Here is a 21,343-nt window from a genome sequence, read left to right as displayed (position 1 = left end):
CGAGCTTCTTTGGGAAGCCGTTTGCTAACAGAGTTCTTTTCAACAGATTTTCTTTAAGTAGTTGGTCGGTTGTGACTCGATCCCTTTAAAGCAGCGTTGCGGATCGCAAACAACTGTACGCCATCGGAGAAAGGCTACTGCAATGAATACACCAGCCACTCCAGATAGCCTTAGGATGGACAGCACGCTGCAAACCCCTATCTGGATGTTCGGAAATTAGTATGGCAAGAAAGGCTAAACTGCCATCTGTCTCAATCACACGGGATACAGACAAATTAGGGAGAACATTACTTAAAAAGCCAAAAATAAACGGAAACGCTAGGGTAAAGCACAACATTCACCAATCAACATAGCTTATGATGACAGCACGAGACATGTCCACAACAACCCTGATAGTGGACCTGGAACAGCACTCACACCTTTCACACTAATGAAGAGGAGGCTCAAAGAGAGCTTGGAAGTCGGGGTGGTTACCGATGGATGTCGCCACCTTTTGAAATATCGTGTCCCTCGAAGGATGGCAGAAATGTATGGGAATGCGCTTGCAAGTTGGAGCTTGCATGCTTTACACCACGCCAAAAAATAAACGCTCTAGAGCAGTAAATGGACCTAATGTGATTCAAAGGCACAGAACGTTCTCCGAAAAAAAACGTGCTCACGAGGTAACGCTTGCCACCTTATTCCCAACTGTCTTTGCAAGAACTCATGTGAATAAAAAGCAAGATGTTGTGTGAGTAGCTGTTTTTAACTGAGGGACGTTAGCATTCAACTCATTCAGCACAAGGCATTTCCCACGGCTTACCAAGAGTACTGTGGAATATTGTTTCGAAACTCAGTCCACGCAGAACCAGACTCCGGACCGTCTCAGGCAGGAAGTGAACCACTTTGGAACGGAGTTCCCATAAGCAAGGCATAAGATAATCGGTCAGGATTGATCTGGACCCTCTAGCACGCTATCCTCGGCCTGCCAGATGCGTGACATAACCCAACATTTAACATACTTGAGGCATAAGATACCGGCGAACGCAGACTGAAATAGGATGGTTGATCATTGATGACAATTGGCTCCAAGAAATATTAAAAGCCGTGGCGAAGTTGCAGTCAGCTTTTCGTCAAAGATAGAGTTTATGACACACCCACGCACCATGCCCCTACATGGGTGTGAAGCCTGGCCTCTCTGAATACGCGGCTTTCGGTGACTGTTTAAAAAGCATCTGCCGCGTCTAGGGGCAGCAATGGGTAAGGATTATGTGCGACAAAGCGTCTTTCACTGACGCAAAGTCAACGGACTGAAAAGTATTATGGATAAACGCCGACTCCGATGGCTGTGACAAGGCGCGATGTCTTCTCAGCTCCAAGCAGGCAAGGTGCAGTTCAAGAAAACTAGGCAACGGAATATGAAGGCGCCCACATTACAATTGTCCTGTCCTGCAGTGCAGATTCGCAGGTTAGTGACCACTTGGCTAGAAACTGACAAAAACGGTCCAGAATCGCTTCCAGTTGGGTAGCTGTATTACTCTACTGCTGCCAAGACATTTCTCAAAACTTAGTTCCTCATGTTCTGCCTGTACCTTCTAACAAATTTAATGTATGACTATTCCTAAATGTTTGTTCATCCGGACACTAGCGCTTCGGGGCTTTTTTGTATAAATTCCACTATGGGACAGTCTTTGAGTAGCGTGAAAAGGCTGCAACTGCCATTTTAAGTCATGGGAGGACCTGGTACTCGACAAAGCAGCATGCCGAGCGGCTATCTAAGCAGGTGAGAACCTCCGAGGCGAAACGCGTAGTAGTGCTGCAGAACAGGTGAATCATTCGGAAGGGGCTGAATGTCCCTAACAAAGCTTCAATCCTATGGATTTGTGCACGTGCCTCAGTAAGATCGGCCTTGTGATCCACCAGTGCATGCATCGGTCCACCTGCTACAGGTAGTCACTGAGAATCGAGGTATGTTTGCTGTATTTTTAATGACTACCCGCTCGATATTATCATCCTAAGGGTTAACCGAATGCCAGGTTATCCATTACCAGCTTGACGACGTGCTGATTGGCGGTTCCGGGTAACACTTGTATGGTACCATGCGGGGCGAAGGTACGGCTTGACGGTATCCCAGTAGTAAACAGATAAATGGTGTCAAGGTCCATTGTTACATCATCATTTTTGGGACGACTGGTGGCCCGAGACAAGCTTCTGCACATTCGTGCGAAGCTCTTATCCCCTGGTAAATCTGATTCGGATATCAGCCACTCATATAGATACGCTATCATTCGAAAGATGCCACCTAGAATACTGGACTTAGTCTGGTTTTTCTATCCGTGGAAAACTAAATTTCAGCGGAAAACTACGTATGTATGCGAAACCGACAACGTCGGTTCGATTGTCTCCATTTTGATACAGCGAGTCTCCCGGTTTAATCGAACCAGTTTACGTCTATTTCCATTAACACTATTGGTGAACAAAGCTGGGTTTTCCATATTTAACTATTACTGCCGTGCAACGAACAGAAACTGACAATACACCAAAGTAGGCAAGCAGTTTGAGTACCTTCGCTTTGGTTTGAACGTGCGTAGGTGGTAGGCAAAAATATCCTTAGGTGGCGACAGCGGTGATAAGAACGCGGTATACATACCACACGGATGGAGGGGAGGAAAAACTTACTACAAGCGCAATAGTAGTCCAAATAGTAGCGGATCATTGACCGAATTTGTCCGTCCGAGCCATCCCCGTACAACTGGCTCACCTGAGTGCTCAGGGGATTGTCATTCAGATCTGCAAAATGTGAGCAGAATAAAGTTGGTTGGATTATGAAGATATCGTAGGTTTTTGGAATAACCTGCTACGTGACTATGTAAGGAAAAAAGCTCCTCCTTTCGAATGAAAATCAGCCCTTGCCGCAACAGGCTATGCCTGTAGATGCGAAAATTCATTCTGCCAATCGGAGTTGAGGTTTACTACAGCATTGGTCTTCAATAAGGATGAGACAAGAATCGGGATGAGCAAGACGTCTCTATATGCGAAGTGTCCAGACAACTACCCCGAACATATGCGATAGATATATGAGCAGCTGGTTCATTGATTTTCTCAAGCAGTCGAGCAGAGACGCTTATTTTTTAAACATCGACACTTTACGTCCAGATGGCATTATCTTTTTATTATGCTATAGACAAATATATGCCACGATACCACATTCCTTTCAAGGAACGAAAAGATTAAATATCTGTTGGAAGTGTTTCTTTGAGAGCCTTCTTATCTTGTCGTACAAGATGCCAGATTGGTTATGAACGAGCATTGCGTACGCACCATCGGATAAGAGATCCAAGTGACTCCGCTTCTTCTGTTTTTCTTAGTAATTAACTGTGCTTCATGCGCTGAACTACTTAACAGTTAGTCGCAGACGTCCTGAAGGAATTTGCAATTTACAAATTAGCCATAGATGCCCATGAAATCGATGACTATCAATTCACTGTTCGACTCCATCGCTTTCTGCGGCATAAGTGCAACAGTAATCGTATGGACACATGGGGGAATCGTTTGTATATCACCATGCTCACATCTTGCCGAGTCTCACATTTACGAGTCTGCATCTTTCGTTCCCCTCCCCTCAGAACGCATTATGAGACTTAACCAACCGCAGCCGCTATTCATTATTATCATTTATTTTTGAAGAGCATGGTCACAAACACAAAAAGTGAATGCAAGCGATGAATGCGAAAGAGTAACTCCGAACATCCCACCCCACAAAGAGAGAGAGAGAGAGAGTAGATCTATTTCTGCATTCTATTCAACACTCCGGAGGGTTGTTTGCAGTTTGGTCCATGAGCAGCAAACAAATCCATTTAAGCTGGCAAGGGTCAGCTTATATGAAACGAACATCAGAGGCAAAGCCTTACACGCAAGTTCCAGACTGTAAACAAACGCGCGCGGATTAATGCAAATATCGTATTTTGGTTAAGTCGACGATCGGTCACACAAACAAGCCCGATATGACGACCCGAAAAAACGAGACCAAGACTAAGTGGATCCAGTGTGAAGCGTGATCAGTATTCACCCGGTAGTGCGTCTCCACAAGCTGTCAAAATACAACAATGGAACAGCGCGGTTGAAATGTGAAACAGTTCCTCCACAACTTCGTTTGTTGGAAAAGACAACGAGCATGACTGCAAAAACTTCACCACTAACCAAGGATTTCCGGTCTCGCACGGTTGTGTAGTGACCCTTGTTTGATTTCTCATATTTCAATATGAACAACGCCAATCGCTTTAGTTCAGTTTAGTACAGCTAGGTCATTCACCAAGGGCACGTTAGTTCCAGCTGATACAATTTCCATCACCGGAAAGTAGGAGTGTGGGGGATACAGCCCAGCATTGCTCACTTCGGGGGAAATGGACGGTTACGCACTCAAGACAATAGTTTTGATGATGATATGGAACAAAGAAGTGCCCAAAATGAGGACCGTCACTTATTCAAATACCAGATAAGCCGGATCGAAGCATTCCTAAAACACAAATTTCCACGCAACTCTCCAGTACTCTCTATGTTGTGCCAGAAGAAATGTCATTGTAACAAAAAGCTGCCGAATGGGTGAATGTCTCCCATATAAACAGCTGGAAAACGGATCAGACACCGCTGTGATTGATAGTGACATGAACGCTCAGGAAAGCAGACTAAGTGCGGCCGAGGCCCGACTGGGTTGTCGTCTTGGACTGGATACGAGACGAATGGACAACGGAGAGCGCTTGTTGCAAATGTGTGCCGATCATAGTGTGTGCCGATCTTCAGTACCAGTATGCGAGCTCAAGATACCTCAATGGTTAAGGCAAGAACTTACTAACCAAGTCTGTTGTTCGAACCCAACCTCAGCAACTCGACTGATCCTGGCTAGGCTTGAGCAACCTGGCAGTATCTTAGCCCTCATGCGTCCTCTGGGTGACATGGCAGTCAGGCATAGAAAGGATATTACAGCTAAACAATTATAAGTATTATTTTACCAATTTGTGGGACAGCGGAAATCGCTTGTCTATGTGGTACTCACCAACGAACCAGTTATGTATCCAAATAGACCACATCTCCATCAGCTACCCATGGTGAAGGTCAACCACTGCCTGCCGCTCCTTCTGCAGCACCAGCATGGACTTCGACAGTGCACTTTTCCGTTGCTTGTATTCATGTCTATGCGAAACGGGCACACCACACAGCTACCGAGAGGCTCGTGGACCCAGAAACCAAGCGAACCTATAAGCAGCGGGCTTCTGTAACAACTGCTTTCTGGTCAGATGTCGCATGTTAATGGCCATTAGAGACAAATATCCAAAGTTCCACCCAATTCCCGAACTTGCACCCGTGGTACGAACCAGATAACCTCATCCAAGCACTGGATCTCTGATAAGACATTGGTTTTGCTAGGGACAAGGGGACGGATTTTTCCTAGTCGCAACACACGTCAACTAAACGCACCATCTAATAGCAGGTTAGAATGTGTCACCGGGCAGACCGGGAAGCTTAGTGGATCCGAAATACAAACAAGCGAAAGAGAAAAAGAGCGAAAAAACTGTACTAGCATTGTGGTAGATTTCAGTAAACTTCAGAAACCCCCAGAAACAATTGTTTTACCGGTTATGTTTTGAGGTGTGGAGTAGAGAGGCGCCAAATACGGAGTAGCATATAGGTGGTTAGAATGAAACGTACAAGTGAATATGTAAGGAGAGAACTTTGAAGGTGTAGGGGGAAGTGTGGTAAAGTACTGACGATAAGGTGATGCACAAAGACAGATTAAAGACACTGACCGACTGTTCGTCCAACGCCCATCGATCAGTTAGATGGATTGCATTCGCGAAGCTCACGCAAGGACCCAAGTGGCATGGCAACGCAACACTATGTAGTGTAGGATACTTGGGGAAAAACAAACGATTGTATACAGGGAGCATGCCGGAATGTCGAGATGCTAGCTACCGACAGATCATCATCATCATCATCATCATCATCATCATCATCATCATCATCATCATCATCATCATCATCATCATCATCAACGACAGCATGACGTCAGTGTTCAACACCAATGCTTCACTGCCGTACAGCCATGACTTAGTTGAAAGCCTTATTGTAAAGAAAAGAATAAAGGTGGACGGGGAAGGGACTTAGTGCTGGCTTACCACAATCATTCCGAGGTGCCTACACCTCCAGACATTCACTCAGGCAATCTGGACAGAAACTGACAACAAGAACGCCACTGACATCGGTTGGCAGCCATATCTTGTAGTGTCTCCAACCAGGCACAGTGAGGATCACGCGGTCCCCATCCTGGAAGGCGAGTAGCACCGACAGCACCCAAGCGTTTCGTGATCTCCTTCATACTCCTCTGCCAGGTCATGGGTTGGCCACCTCTCTGTTTACGCCACTCCGAATTGGGCATGGAAAACAGTACTCTCTTCGGCAAACGATGGTTCGGCATGCGTAAAACATGTCCCAACCAACGCAGCTTCTGGTGCTGGACACATTCTTCAATGGAAGTACCCGTTACACAACCGAAAACACGCTTTCTAACTGCCTCGTTACGGATTCGCCGACACCAACCCACGCGAGCTATGGTTCTGAGACAACGACTGTCAAACACCTGAAGACGTCTCAGTTCGAATAAGCTGGCTGGAATAGGGCAAGTCTCACAGCCATACAACAAAACAGTCCGTACTGTAGCTTGATACACACGTCCCTTCAGATTCAGGGATAAACCATTCTGACGCCATAGGTGTCTCAAGTTAGCAAACGCGGCCCGAGCCTTGCAGATTCGTGCATTCACCTCATCTGTCACACTACCGACAGAAGTAATGTTTGAATAGCTAGAGTTTGGAATAAAAGACAGTAACGCCCTGGGAAAACCTCGGAAAAAGGAATGTCAGTGAATGGATGTATTGGCCAGGTAGATCCGGGCGCAATGTCAGAAAAGTAGGCTATATTCTCAGAGAACAGTCGCTCTTAAACATCAGTGTTAGAGCTTGTGTAAACGTCCATAGTGATGGTAACGATAAACCACCCTATGGATACACTTCGGTTTAGCGTCGTATTTGAAATACATAAACACACACACACACCGAAGGCTCCATCTGAGAGAGTTTGGTCCCTTGAAAGACAGACAGACGAAGAGGGTCACCCTCGAATGGGAGACAATGACTCAACCTTTTTAAATCCTAAACACGGTTTGTATGGAAGACAAGCTGACGTACAAATGCTAAAGTCTTATGATGGGTTTGGGGACATGCATTCTGGAGAGGAGTTTCCGTGCAGCAGCATCACTGTCATCTCTGACATGGTCACTGAGCCGTCTCGTCCTAGAATCATCATACACGCCAGCTGCAATATAACTGAGACTACCACTGAGAGCCTCTATTGCCAGTGTTCCGGGCTTAACCACAGGATGAGTGGGTGAGGGTTAGAGTGCGGTCGCAGCAACTGAACAAAACGACAGTAACAACACGTGATGTATAACGATATCTCACATGGGAGGTCTGCGCGACATGATAAATAATAATAATAATCGTTCAGTTGCAGCACCCTTTCGGTGCCTAGCTGCCATGCCACACGGAGGAGGCACGAGGACTGGGATACTGCCAGGGGAAGTCGATAGGTAGAGGTCGGGTTCGAACCACGGACCTTCCGGTCAGCAAAATCGCGCTTTGACCACTTGGCCCATCTCGCGGCGCGACAGCGAAAGTCAGAACCAGTCGGTGATAAGCGATATGCCTGATGGGCAGCACATTCGTCCTCTAGATCGAGTTACTGACTACGCCCATTGTTCGACTATCAGATTCAAGAATATGCTGCTCGATAAAAAGTAAGCGCTAGCAGCAGGTATAGATGGATCAGCAAGATCGATAAGGTGCCTTTTATGAAAATCGACGAGATACACACACGCATTGTAACAAAACGAGACGGTTACACTTAAAAACATGTTGAATGTGTGTGACAGCTAATAAACAGTAACTATAGGTTCTCAGTGCTAGTTCAGCTGTGTGCGAAGTGTTTATCCATCTGAACTACACCAAATAGCCTTCGGAGGAAACAGCTCCTAACGCAATTGGAAGATCCGGAGGCTGTCTGTAGCATAGAGCCCCATTCGTGAAGGAAAGTGCAGAATATAAATGATTGTTTTCTTGAAGGAAATTACCCATAAGCTGGCTGAAGACGTTTCATAAACGAGAGATTCAATTGAGTCTCCCGTTAAGACCCGATTGGTGTAGTTCACGAATTTAGTACAATCAGGGTTCAAGTAGACCATAAGATCGATGGAAACCTGGGAGCTGCGCCTACCTGACGAGCCAAAAGGTGTGCTATCGAAGAGTTTTCCGTGGCCTTATGATTGGTGTCCCGGCAAAAAAAGCAGACAATGATTTCTGGTTGCATTAACTAAGTTGTGTCACATGTGTCTAGAGGACGTTCACCTAGACGGTGCTATTGCAAATCGAACTCATCAGAACAGCCCCCTCTGCTTGATAACATATCGAATGGGAAGACCGCGACTGAAGCTTAAATTTTATTGAGCCTCAACGGCAGTATTCACTCCGCGGTTCCAGGATCCGCGCTCCGTTACTAATGCGTTACCATAATCCACCAACATTTATATGCGTTGTTCTATTATGGATGCCACACAGCATGGTAGTTTGAAAGAAGCGTATAACGAGGCAAACAGAAATCTCAAGAACTGCACTTACACAACAAACCACCAGATTGTCTGCGGGGCTATGCTATTGAGGCGCCATGCCACACAGTTTCGACCGTTCTGACAAACGGCAGTGGCAGCCACAACTAGTGTATACCAGACACACACAAGCTTTAGAGTCGATGATGAAGCGGAGCAAACAGATATCTGGTTCCGCGTCGGTTCACGGTACTTTAGTCCGATCCAAAAACGGTGGACCGGATATGACCAGATAACAAGTAGAAGGTTCAACTTAGAGTCACTGATAGGTTGATTTATGCCGTTTATGGGAATGGGCTGAAGCATTCAATCAATCTCCCACCCCACCCCCACCCCGAAAAAAAATTGTTAGCGATAGTTCCCGGCGTTAATGGTCAGAGACATTTCACACATGGACACCGACAAACCAAAGCAAAAACCTGCAACATAGAGGGAGATTGAACGAAAACCCCAGACCTTGGAAATAACTGCACAAAAACTCCTAACAAGAGTTGGGCTGCCACTCGAGTGGGTGCGTTCATGCTGTGAGTTTCTATCCAGATTGTCTGGCTGAGTGATGAAGGTGCAGGCACCTCGGATGTTTATTGCAGGCTAGCCCTAGATCCCTCCCCTGCTCATTTCTTCCTCTTTTCATTACAAAGCTTTAATTGAATAAACTGAAATGGTTGTACGGCAGTGGAGCACCACTGTTATCATCAATGATGATGAATGATACCTCCTGCGAGGAGAGAACATGTGAAGGGCTGTTGCATCGGCTTGACGTGGACCGGGATGTAGAACTTTTTGAGGCGGTATTTTATAGTTTTGAAAGACGATAGTTGGTATCACCCATTTCTCAAAACTCAGCGTGTGGTACAAAGGTTGACAGATCCGGGTAAAATCGAGTCCGAAATTGGATGTCCATGTGGTATGGGAAACTAAATGTGGCAGAAAACAGACTACGCGTTTCGGTTTTCAGAATATGAAACAACCGTGTCTAAATGCGAGCAGCAATTTGGTCAGATGTTTTTACCTCAGTACACCACACATAATGGTGTCAAGCGAGTTCATACCCTACCACTATTTCTCATCAAATTGTAACACCTGTGAATCGACATGTTACACAACGCTTGATTGCATGAAATCAATTAAACGCAGAGACAGATGTTCTTGGATCTGATTCTCATGAAATGGAGATAACTGTGTCACACGATTTGGGATGTGCTTCACACTGACAGAGTACCGAGTACTGTGGCACGATTGCGTGGGATCAAGTCTAAACTCAATACTTTCACACGGGGAAATCGAAGTGACCTAGGGATTGATCTTATCAAGCAGCTGTATTAGTAGTGCACATGGTATGATAGACACTCGTGTTTAAAGTTAGTGGGTTCCGATCAGAGCCCCGGATTTCTCTGAAAGTAGATACGGTTGGAGAACGCACTTACTGGTGCGATATTTTGAGTGAGAGGTACGATAGACCAAAGATTTGATGCGCGTTCCCCTATTCGAGAGGTAGTTGGTTCAAAGTCACCCTTTGGTGATTGGCTATGCTTGGATAAGGTGGTGGTGGTGGTTCCACTACGTTGCAAGGTATATAAAGAAAGATAGGTGCCTTACTTTACTCTACTGCTATCCTGCGACTGGCTATCCCCAGAGAAAAATCTTCTGCCAACTCTATAAATAATCCTATCATTCAATTTTGTACGGCACTCATGACGGAGCTGATTGAAATGCTAACTAACTGTCATTTGGGGCAACCGCCTGGAAGTTCAATGCAAAGCCTGTAACGATGTAATTAATATCAAGGGCAGGGGACAGTTGGCGTTTATTTCAAAATGAAGCCTGTCGAACCAGAAGAAAGCACAAATAAAAGAGATGAACAAGGCGGCACTCGTGTAATTGTCGTAAGGTTGCAGCAGTGTCTGTTGTTCAGTATCGGATTAACTTGACCCGGTTTACCAAGAAATTTCGTTTCTCCAGAAACAGAAAGAAGAACTCGGTATGCCATTGAAGAACAGCTCATTGGGCTTTGGAAGTTACAAAGGAATAGTCATGGATTGGAGCGTGAGCTTACTGACCGGAAGGTTCGAGGTTCGAACCCAACCCCGGTATCTCGATAACACTTGTTTAGGCTTGGGCAACCTGGCAGTATCACGTCGTGATCCTGTAACGATGTAATTAATATCAAGGGCAGGGGACAGTTGGCGCTTATTTCAAAATGAAGCCTGTCGAACCAGAAGAAAGCACAAATAAAAGAGATGAACAAGGCGGCACTCGTGTAATTGTCGTAAGGTTGCAGCAGTGTCTGTTGTTCAGTATCGGATTAACTTGACCCGGTTTACCAAGAAATTTCGTTTCTCCAGAAACAGAAAGAAGAACTCGGTATGCCATTGAAGAACAGCTCATTGGGCTTTGGAAGTTACAAAGGAATAGTCATGGATTGGAGCGTGAGCTTACTGACCGGAAGGTTCGAGGTTCGAACCCAACCCCGGTATCTCGATAACACTTGTTTAGGCTTGGGCAACCTGGCAGTATCACTGCCGTCGTGATCCCTTCGGGGAAGGGGTGTAACAGCTGTACGATTATTTTCCATCATTATACACACGAAAGGATGAATTGCAGTCGCGTGGTCATGGGAACTAATTAAAACCCGACGTGCCCTAGATCAGGACATGGCGTTTGACGCAGTAGTGAGTTTTGTGAGACAACGCCCTTCTCCATGCTCGAATCAGCCGGTCAATGTCAAGTATAGACGGACCAGCCAGTCTGCTTATCAGCTCGTTCCTAATGCACGAAGTACATCGGATCAAAGAACGCCCGTTAACAACTATAGACCACATCAAACCAAATAACCTGGCTCTCAACCGATTAAGCCTAAAATAGCACCAATGTGATTAAGTGACTAGATTGATGCTGTTTGTCATATGTATGAATTTGACGGTAGTTAATTGTCCTCACGGAAATGCGTCTTTTGGCCGACATACCAGACACCTGATTCGAGTAGTTCTATGAGAGTCTTGGTGTCTAAACCTGAAAAAAATAGGCTAGAATGTTAGTTAAAAATTGTGCTCTGGTATGAAGAACACCATACAACTAATAACTTAAGTTGATTCGTGTCAGGAAGGTTAGGCTCTTGAAAATAACCCCAGGACCTACTCGAAACCGCCAAAATTACTTTGGGAAGGCCAACGAATTTATGGGCCCGAAGAGCTATCGATTAGATGTTTAGACAGCCAGTTAGCGACGAGCGACGATGGTCGAATGTTCAGGTGTGACCCATAAGCGATGTCGATCACCAATCACTCAACACCGACTGGACAGCCATGATTAAATGTTTTCTATAGAGGAAAATGTCGGTAGCTCAGGTAGCGTAGATGGTGGTCGCTGGCTTGTTCACTGAGCTGGGCAATTTGATTGCAAACGTGGTTGTGCCAACCACCAATCCACCGCTACGCACTACTACGCTCCACAATAACGCACTGATGATGTCACCTCGGTTGGTGATGAAACGTTTGCAATCAAATTGTCCAGCTCAGCGAACAAGCCAACGACCACCATGATTAAATGTCAAAAGTCTGCGATGCTCCCTGTAATTTTGTATTCCCTTGTTCTCAATCCAGTTGTTATGTTCTTTTTGAGGACTCTTTTACGTCGGGGTTTATAGTCAGTGACAACGATTCGAGTTCTGTAGTTAGTGATAACTGAAGCACCGACAACGTACTGTGGACCGCGCTGCCAACAGTTACATAGACTGACCGCCAGAGTATTGGACACTGACTTGAGTAGACTCTTCCCAAAACGGTAAGCTCAAAAGCAGGCCTTAGGATGTTTACTAGTTAGTGTTTCCATACCTCGTTGCGAGGTCATACAACGTACACCACTCGGTCTCCGACGTGCCCTAGATCAGGACATGGCGTTTGACGCAGTAGTGAGTTTTGTGAGACAACGCCCTTCTCCATGCTCGAATCAGCCGGTCAATGTCAAGTATAGACGGACCAGCCAGTCTGCTTATCAGCTCGTTCCTAATGCACGAAGTACATCGGATCAAAGAACGCCCGTTAACAACTATAGACCACATCAAACCAAATAACCTGGCTCTCAACCGATTAAGCCTAAAATAGCACCAATGTGATTAAGTGACTAGATTGATGCTGTTTGTCATATGTATGAATTTGACGGTAGTTAATTGTCCTCACGGAAATGCGTCTTTTGGCCGACATACCAGACACCTGATTCGAGTAGTTCTATGAGAGTCTTGGTGTCTAAACCTGAAAAAAATAGGCTAGAATGTTAGTTAAAAATTGTGCTCTGGTATGAAGAACACCATACAACTAATAACTTAAGTTGATTCGTGTCAGGAAGGTTAGGCTCTTGAAAATAACCCCAGGACCTACTCGAAACCGCCAAAATTACTTTGGGAAGGCCAACGAATTTATGGGCCCGAAGAGCTATCGATTAGATGTTTAGACAGCCAGTTAGCGACGAGCGACGATGGTCGAATGTTCAGGTGTGACCCATAAGCGATGTCGATCACCAATCACTCAACACCGACTGGACAGCCATGATTAAATGTTTTCTATAGAGGAAAATGTCGGTAGCTCAGGTAGCGTAGATGGTGGTCGCTGGCTTGTTCACTGAGCTGGGCAATTTGATTGCAAACGTGGTTGTGCCAACCACCAATCCACCGCTACGCACTACTACGCTCCACAATAACGCACTGATGATGTCACCTCGGTTGGTGATGAAACGTTTGCAATCAAATTGTCCAGCTCAGCGAACAAGCCAACGACCACCATGATTAAATGTCAAAAGTCTGCGATGCTCCCTGTAATTTTGTATTCCCTTGTTCTCAATCCAGTTGTTATGTTCTTTTTGAGGACTCTTTTACGTCGGGGTTTATAGTCAGTGACAACGATTCGAGTTCTGTAGTTAGTGATAACTGAAGCACCGACAACGTACTGTGGACCGCGCTGCCAACAGTTACATAGACTGACCGCCAGAGTATTGGACACTGACTTGAGTAGACTCTTCCCAAAACGGTAAGCTCAAAAGCAGGCCTTAGGATGTTTACTAGTTAGTGTTTCCATACCTCGTTGCGAGGTCATACAACGTACACCACTCGGTCTCACAGGGCTGGGCGATAAGACCTTTGCGAGGTAGGCGGTCTTTTGACATGCGGAGTACTAAACAGCGTAACCTATGAAGCATGAGTAATTCATCTATCGCGGGAGAGTTCCTTCTCCCTAGGACCATTTGACATACCTCAATAGTACTGATACGATGTTCCCCCCAGACCCAACCAATGCTTCGGAAACACCCATGGTCAAACACCGACGACTTCCATATATCCTCTGCATGTAGAGACCGTCTCCGATCCATAAAATAGTACGGATCGCACTGCTGCAGTATAAATTCTGCCCTTGAAAGACAAACTCACGTCACATAGGGGTCTTTGTGTAAAAGGCTGGCGAAAGATTCGAGGAACGATCTCAGTTCTAGCCAGTCTCTTGGAACTTATACAACTACCCAGGGTACAGAAATCCATCAACAACGTTGATTGGCTCATCTGGAAGCATATGGTTTGGGTTTGACCACAACCAATCTTGCAGCCAACTTTACACCTTTCTGGTGTGAAGCGCATGCCACAACAGGCGGGAGAATTATTTAAGATGGTTTGCATTTTCGAAGGATCTGGACCAAGGAGAGCAGTACCTTCCTAATACTCAATGTCTGTGAACGAACGTCTCGGGAGCATTTCGACACCTGAGGTTTCATAGACAGGCAGCGGTTAGCGACATTGGCAAACATGGCTCTATCGCGTAGTCAGTGGCGCTCCTGCATCAAAGTTAGTGCCTTCAATGTTCACTTGGCCAGTTTCCTATATTTTCAAATGAGCTGACTGATTCACTGGGAACTGACGAATCATTTCACCGTTTCCAATGCTTTATCTCTCCACTGTCCGATTTTCAGTTGACCGCAACTGAAGCAGCCGGGAGCAATAGTGCCCTTGGTTGCATGATTTATGACTGACAAATTGAACAGTACTGAACTATAGTCAGTACTGCCTGCGGGTTAAATGGTTGCAGTCTGTATATGATCCATCTAAAGCATAATAAAATGTCCCTCATCGACTTGGATTTCAACCGAATTGGGCAATATTTACAGAAACACCGTGAGCGACAATGGCCCCAGTAAATTAATTTAGGCTAAATACCAAAGTAAGCCGCACCATTCATGAATCCAACAGACATGTCGGAGGTCGCCTCAAAGTGAGCCATGACAGTGAATCTATTCCTATCCTTGTACGTAACCGTCGTATTTGGCCCCACACTAAGCATACCCTTAAATATAGCACCGGCAGCCACAAGATTATCCTGAGCAGAAAGCATAAAAATGGCGAAAACAACAGTGGCCACTGCACTGGTGTGGCTTTTAATACAAACACTATCCATCTCCATCATCTCGCACAATACTAACGCTTACTATTAGCGCTAGTTAGCGACTAACGAAAACCAAAAACAGATGGACGCAGTCGGTTTGTTTAGTCAGCTTAGAAAGGCACCATGTTTGGCACTGGAATTAACGAACGGGGAGATCGAGATTCCTTAATGGGTAGGAGGCGAAATTACTGACAGGAAGGTCCGTGGTTCGAACATCTCGACTGCTCCTGTCTAGGTTTGGGCAACCTGGCAGTAGCTCAGCCGCCGCGCTTCCTTCGAGTGGCATGGCAGCTAGGCGGTGCGATTACGATTACTAATAAGCGGGATTCATCCTTCTCGGTGCATGTTAGGTGGGCAGAGCCCCCGAATCTTCAAACTTCTGTTCTACTCGAACAAGCGGGGCGCAACTACGCACGATAAGAAAATAATATGGATGAAGAGTCGGGAGATACGTTTGCCTGATGATCTCCAAGGAGGTCGAAACCAGCAGTGGTGCTGCAATGATCTCCAAGGGATTCGAAACCAGCAGTGGTGCTGTAGAGTTTTAGCAATATCATAAGTAGTGAGTTCTGTTACGAAAACAACCTACAGGATGTTAATTCAAACCACATACTGTATTTAAATAGACTTCTTAACGCGTTTTTTGTACGGATGTAAAACCTTGTATTCGGGCTTCACTAGACCAACAGGTGTTAAATGGTTCCTTTAACACTCATCTAAAAGAATTTTCCTCGTGGTTGACGTAACGGTAAGTTTCAAGTTTGAAATATATGATGACCTGGTAAAACAAGTATGTATTAAACCATTACCACTGAGTTCATGCGGTTATAGCTGGTACCATTTGATCCTTGAAACTAATTCAAACAATCACTCTTGAGTTCCAATCCATCCCCTGAACAATGGATAACACAAGAGTCACCAAACGCCAGTCAGACAGCATCTTCTAGCAAAATAGGGCATGCGCTTTTCGGTAATCCATACCATTAGTCTTGGTTTGGCTGATGCACACAAGCCGTCTTCTCAACCCTCCTCAACTCACGAGCACTCAGTACGTGCAAATTGGATAACCTTGCCCCGATCCACTATCCATCACATGTTCATTACAGGCGATAGGTGCTGGTTGAAGGAAGCTGTGGTCGAAGGACGGTGGGTGAATATCAGTTTACGTGACACAGAAGCGAAAAACAGTCGTGCGAAAGTTCACCTTCCCTTTTACAGAAAACACACGCTCCCAAAGACCTGTCTACGTGTCATACTTTGTTGAGAAAAGACCCGCACCCGCAATCTACCACTGGCGCAGTTTGGTGAGCAGTGATGGCGTGATGTTGAAGAGAAAATAACACACGATGGGAATGGTAATTGAACGGACTGTAAATACATCGAGGCTGATACATTAGTACATTAGCTATCGACCCCATAAAGCTGGGTTAGTTGCACGAGGGCTGGGATACTGCCATGTTGTTCAAGCCTAGACAGAGAAAGTCGAGAGACAGACGTTAGGTTCGAACCACGGACCTTCCGGTCAGTAAGTTCGCACTCTTAACCACCTGGCCCCTTGGAGAGAACGGCAAATCGGGAGCAGTCAAGATGCCGGATTTGGGTTCCAACCATAAACCTTCCGGTTAGTAAGTACACACCTAACCACTGGGCTATTTCGAGCTCTACTTAACTCGTATGAAGTGACCTGATTTTCTCAGAACACATTGGTGCCCAAAGTTTACGGTGTGTAGACCGACAGAAGCGACGACTAACCACTGGAGTCAACTTCTAGATTATCCTGAGGCAAAACAATATCAAAATATTATTACGTGCACCTCTAACATGTTTATAAAACATGCACATTCCGCGACCACACACCTTGTTTCGCTGTACTCTGTGGACGCATTTTTAATGGCCGTGCTCGCGGTCAGTAAAAGACAGGAATCGTAGAAAACATGGATTAGACTCGAGTACATTCGTTTGATCTGCATTGTTAACAACTATCGAAGCGGATCCATCAGAAGAGGAGAAAAGCTTTCAGGTGTTCATTCACTTAGGCCCTATAAGAGTGTAGGGACAAGCACTGAAGCTCGTTCAGTGGAGCAGAGTGAAGACTGCAAGTAATTGACATTTGGTCGACGGCGAGTACAATGAACTAAACATAACCAACTTTTTTTGTGTTCAATGCACAGCTTGCTCGATTCAAATGCGGTCCAACTGCAGTGTGGTTTTGTATCCTCTACCTCAGTGAGTACAGTTAAGGGTGGGATTAGTACTACCCCGTTAAAGGAAGATAACAGGACGATTCTTGTAGATTTCCCCAATTAGAGTAGCCTGACATAAATCCACCAGAAACAGGAAGCAAATGATGAAGTTGTGAATCGTTTGACGAAACAATATATGAGCACTACACTGGAAAATGACAGTGCGGTTTTGCGCACATAAACAGGCACGTGCATACTGAACTGGCTAGCCAACAACCGTAAGAAATAAACATTTCGGTGTAGAAAAATGACTCAGGTTGAGGTGGATGTCGTGTACGTCCTGAGGGGCATGGTATGAGTCGATTGTTATCACAATCGACGTTGTTTAACGGAAGCCGTAGGGCGAAGAATAACTTAAGACGAGTTTATGGAAGAAAAATACAATTGTAGTATGCGTACACAAACCCGAGTTGTTAGATAACTTTGGTGGGTGAAGTAAGTCTTCCTAGCAGGATCCTTCCACCCCAGACGTAATTGGTGTCGTCAAGCCCCCCTCCCCGTGAGATCCAATTTACAGTGCAAAGGGCCAACCGGTAAGTTTTCACAGCAAACGAAAAAAAAACAAATTGGTGAGACTTACTAAAATGCCGAAGGTTCAGAAGCCGTCCGATTTCAAAAGGGAGATCGACAATTTTGTTATCGTTGAGGATGAGCGCACGCAGTTCAATCAGATCGCCTATGGTGGCCGGAAGCGATTGCAGTTTGTTACAGCTCGCGTCCAAGTTGACCAGGTTAGTCAAATTACCCAACTCCGCAGGTAGTCGTTCAAGGTTATTGTTTTTTATCACGAGTGTGGTGATGTAGGTGAGTTGACAAAGGGTGCGGGAGAAATTTTTCACAGGTCCTGAAATGGACGGGTAACAACTTAAATGATACGCACACAACAGGAAAAAAGTTAGAATGTAAACCTTACGTTGGAAAAATTGTGGTCGGCAATCGAGCGTTTTTTCGGTTCATAACAGCTTACCGGTTAAATTGAGCCGAAACCACTCGCTCTTCTTGCCGATCCTGTTTTCGTCCTCAGTCATTAAGCGGCTTTGCATAGTTAGCTCATTCAGACAGTTGTGCCGCTTGACAGCCGTATCCGTTTGCTGCAACATTTCGGAGAGCTGAAAAGATTGAAGAAACAGGGATAGGTTGGTTTGGAGTCATCACGAAGATTCACTCAAGAAACACAGGCTATTCTCGTTAAAAATTACAGCCGTCCGAAGTTCGGTAGAAAAATAACTAAACAAAAGTTGGAGATAATGAAATACGAATTATGTAATCACTAAGTCAGCTGGGCTAAGATACACAAAGCTCTAGACTGATCAGTACTGTCGACAAACACTGCGCTAGACGAGATACATTTGTGAAGTTTCTTCATCGAACCAAAAAGCCGTTCAGCTGTAGCACCCTTTCGGTGCCTAACTGCCAAGCCACCCGAAGGAAGCATGGGGGCCGGAATACTGCCACGTTGCCCAAGCCTAGACAGGGGATACCAACCAAATATAACCCAGGAGCAGACAAGCAGTCATGCCGGAAGAGGGCAACGCATAACTGGCATATATATTTCTCAGACCCAGGTGCGCGTCCCACGTCCCACGCGACACACGTCCACAGAACTCAAATAACACGTTACGTGTGTAATTCGCAAACGTAAATGACTTTCCCATTTTCCTTTAAAGCTTCGATAATTTGGCAGTATATGAACTCTCGGGTTTCCCCCACTTGTGTGGCGACTCTACACCAAAGCAGAGGGGAAAGATGGCTCAGTGGATAGAGCGCGGATTTACTGACCGCAAGGTCAAGGTTCAAACCCGACCTCTGCATCTCGACTTCCCTTGTCTGGGCAACCTGGCAACATCTCAGCCCTCGTGCTTCCTTCAGGTGGCATGACAGCTAGGCACCTAAAGGGTGTTACAGCTGAACGATTTTTTACTAAAGAGGAAGTGATAATTAACGACTTGATTCATGATGATGATGATGGTTGATTGTGAGCAGCCAGTCCAAATTCAGCACACGACGGTGAGGTTCTTCTGGCAGCAGTAACCAGAGGATTTAAATGTCAGGAACCACGGGAGAAGGTGGTAAGCGATTGAGGGGTTAAAGACATAAGTTTCGGGAAGATGTTGTCATTAAAGCTTTATGACGAAGGGAGTGCGAATGGATTCGTCCACTAGTTGACTTAAGGGTGGAACAAATGAACAGGTTTCTCCACAATAGAATTGCGCGTCTGTGCCTGAAAAGTTGATGACAGTGGTCGCGGAGGTTGGAGGCGAAGGATTGGTCATGGTTAAGGATACACATTAGGTAATCTTAAGACCAAAAACGATTCGAAACCAGGAATAGGAATAGGAATTAAAGACATACAGTGCAGGAAATCTAATGCCGGGTGCCGGCGACCTCCAACAAAAAACAGGCTTATGTTTCAGTAGGAGACAGATGAAGGTGAGATACTCTGAACATTAGGAAAGGATCGAAGGAAGAAACCAACCACCCTCTTTGGATTGTGGAGAGCTACCTAAAGAACAAGGAAAGATTACAAATAATCTGAAATTCCCTTGTCCAAACATGGACAAGGTGCTATCTTTCACCAGTTCCACTGCGCTCCTCTCACCAGATCTCGTTCCACTTTATTCCCATGATTCTCAGCCTACCCTCAATTTCTTTTTCAGTAACATTGTGCACTCAGAGCACAATAATTCAGACGAAATACATTACACAAGAACAAAGGAGGATAGAAGAGGGATTTGATTAGTGTACTTGGAAAATCACATCCTGTGGTGCACACGGAAAGCCAAGGAAATGGTAGAGGCCCAAAAAGCCAGTAGTGCCCAAAGATTATTTCACTTGATCCGTGCGATGGGGCCCCGGAAACCACCTGTGAGTGAAACTATCAAGGATCGGAGGGGATGACTATCTCGAATAAACAATAACGCCTGAACCGACGAATACTCCGAAGAAAAACTATCGTGGCCACAAGTTGGCACTCATTTAGAGCCCACAGGTGAAATAAAACCCTGGACGGTGAACGTGGAACCGCCTGTGGCCTCGGAGGTTTATGACTGCATATGTTGTCTTAAGCACCACCGAGCTCCCAGTCCGGATGACCTTCCACCTGCATTGTTCAAAGATGGGGGTGAATTCCTCAGCCAGCGCTTGTCTGATCTGTTTTCTTGCACTTGGGAAAAGGAATCTGTCCCAGACAACTGGGAGGAATCGGTGATAGTGTCCGTTTTCAAAAAAGGGGCGCGTAGTGAGTGTGGTAACCATAGGGGGATCAGCTTGACTCCGGTGGTAACGTCACTTGTGCTTCGTCGCCTTACGGTGGCTCGTGAGACACTGACTCAAGAGCAACAAGCAGGATTCCGCTCCGTCAGGTGCTAGAACTACGCCATATGTACAAGCGACCCACAATTGTAGTGCCCCTGGGTTTCCAAGGCGCTTTTGACTAGGTTGACCGGTCTGTTCTGCTTCACACGCATGGCCACCAAGGAATGCCCCGCAAGTTCGTGAACACAATAAGCTCTTTGTATTCCCAGACTTCCGGACGTGTGAGAACATGCAGTGAGCTCCACAAAAGCTCCCGTACACAAAGTGGTGTCCGTCAGGGATGCCCACTTTCTCCATTCCTGGTTAACTTTTTGACCGATGAAATCATGAGACGAACGCTGGAAGGTCTCCAGGCCCCGGTGTTCAGATAGGCTGTGACGAAAACCTTGTCGATCTGGAGTATGCAGACCACATCTGAGACGTTTAGAATGAGTCCGAGAACGAGTTAGAACAGAGTCCAGGTTTTCGAGGATAAGCAACGTTTTACTTGTCTAAGAACAAGCGTACATGAGCTGAAATGTACATACAAAGTTCAGTACGAGTATATATGGTAAGTATAAGAATAAGCACACAAAAATCATGACATTCACCCCGACAGTGTTTGAATGGGCACATATGAACTGAAGTAGACAGGAAGTGATGTACTGAATCAAGCTTCTCTGTTCCTCAAA

General features: G+C 45.6%; 1 protein-coding gene across 1 annotated transcript in view; it reads right to left on the bottom strand.

Annotated features, from left to right (window-relative positions):
* The window catches only part of T265_06276 (hypothetical protein), a gene marked incomplete at both ends in the record, with an annotated part of 70,874 nt that extends 50,262 nt beyond the window's left edge, over positions 1-20,612 (bottom strand). Inside the window, 8 exons of the mRNA XM_009171496.1 lie at positions 2,659-2,769; positions 17,938-18,201; positions 18,325-18,466; positions 18,688-18,823; positions 19,157-19,277; positions 19,301-19,375; positions 19,834-19,860; positions 20,345-20,612. Of these exons, the coding sequence (XP_009169760.1) occupies positions 2,659-2,769; positions 17,938-18,201; positions 18,325-18,466; positions 18,688-18,823; positions 19,157-19,277; positions 19,301-19,375; positions 19,834-19,860; positions 20,345-20,612 (1,144 nt within the window). The remainder of the gene's footprint in view (positions 1-2,658; positions 2,770-17,937; positions 18,202-18,324; positions 18,467-18,687; positions 18,824-19,156; positions 19,278-19,300; positions 19,376-19,833; positions 19,861-20,344) is intronic.
* Between the last annotated feature and the right edge of the window lie 731 nt (positions 20,613-21,343).

The sequence above is a fragment of the Opisthorchis viverrini genome, assembly GCF_000715545.1.
Source record: "Opisthorchis viverrini unplaced genomic scaffold opera_v5_131, whole genome shotgun sequence".
Taxonomy (NCBI): domain Eukaryota; kingdom Metazoa; phylum Platyhelminthes; class Trematoda; order Opisthorchiida; family Opisthorchiidae; genus Opisthorchis; species Opisthorchis viverrini.
The sequence above is the reverse complement of the archived record's forward strand: the minus strand, read 5'-3'. Positions and strand labels throughout refer to the sequence as shown.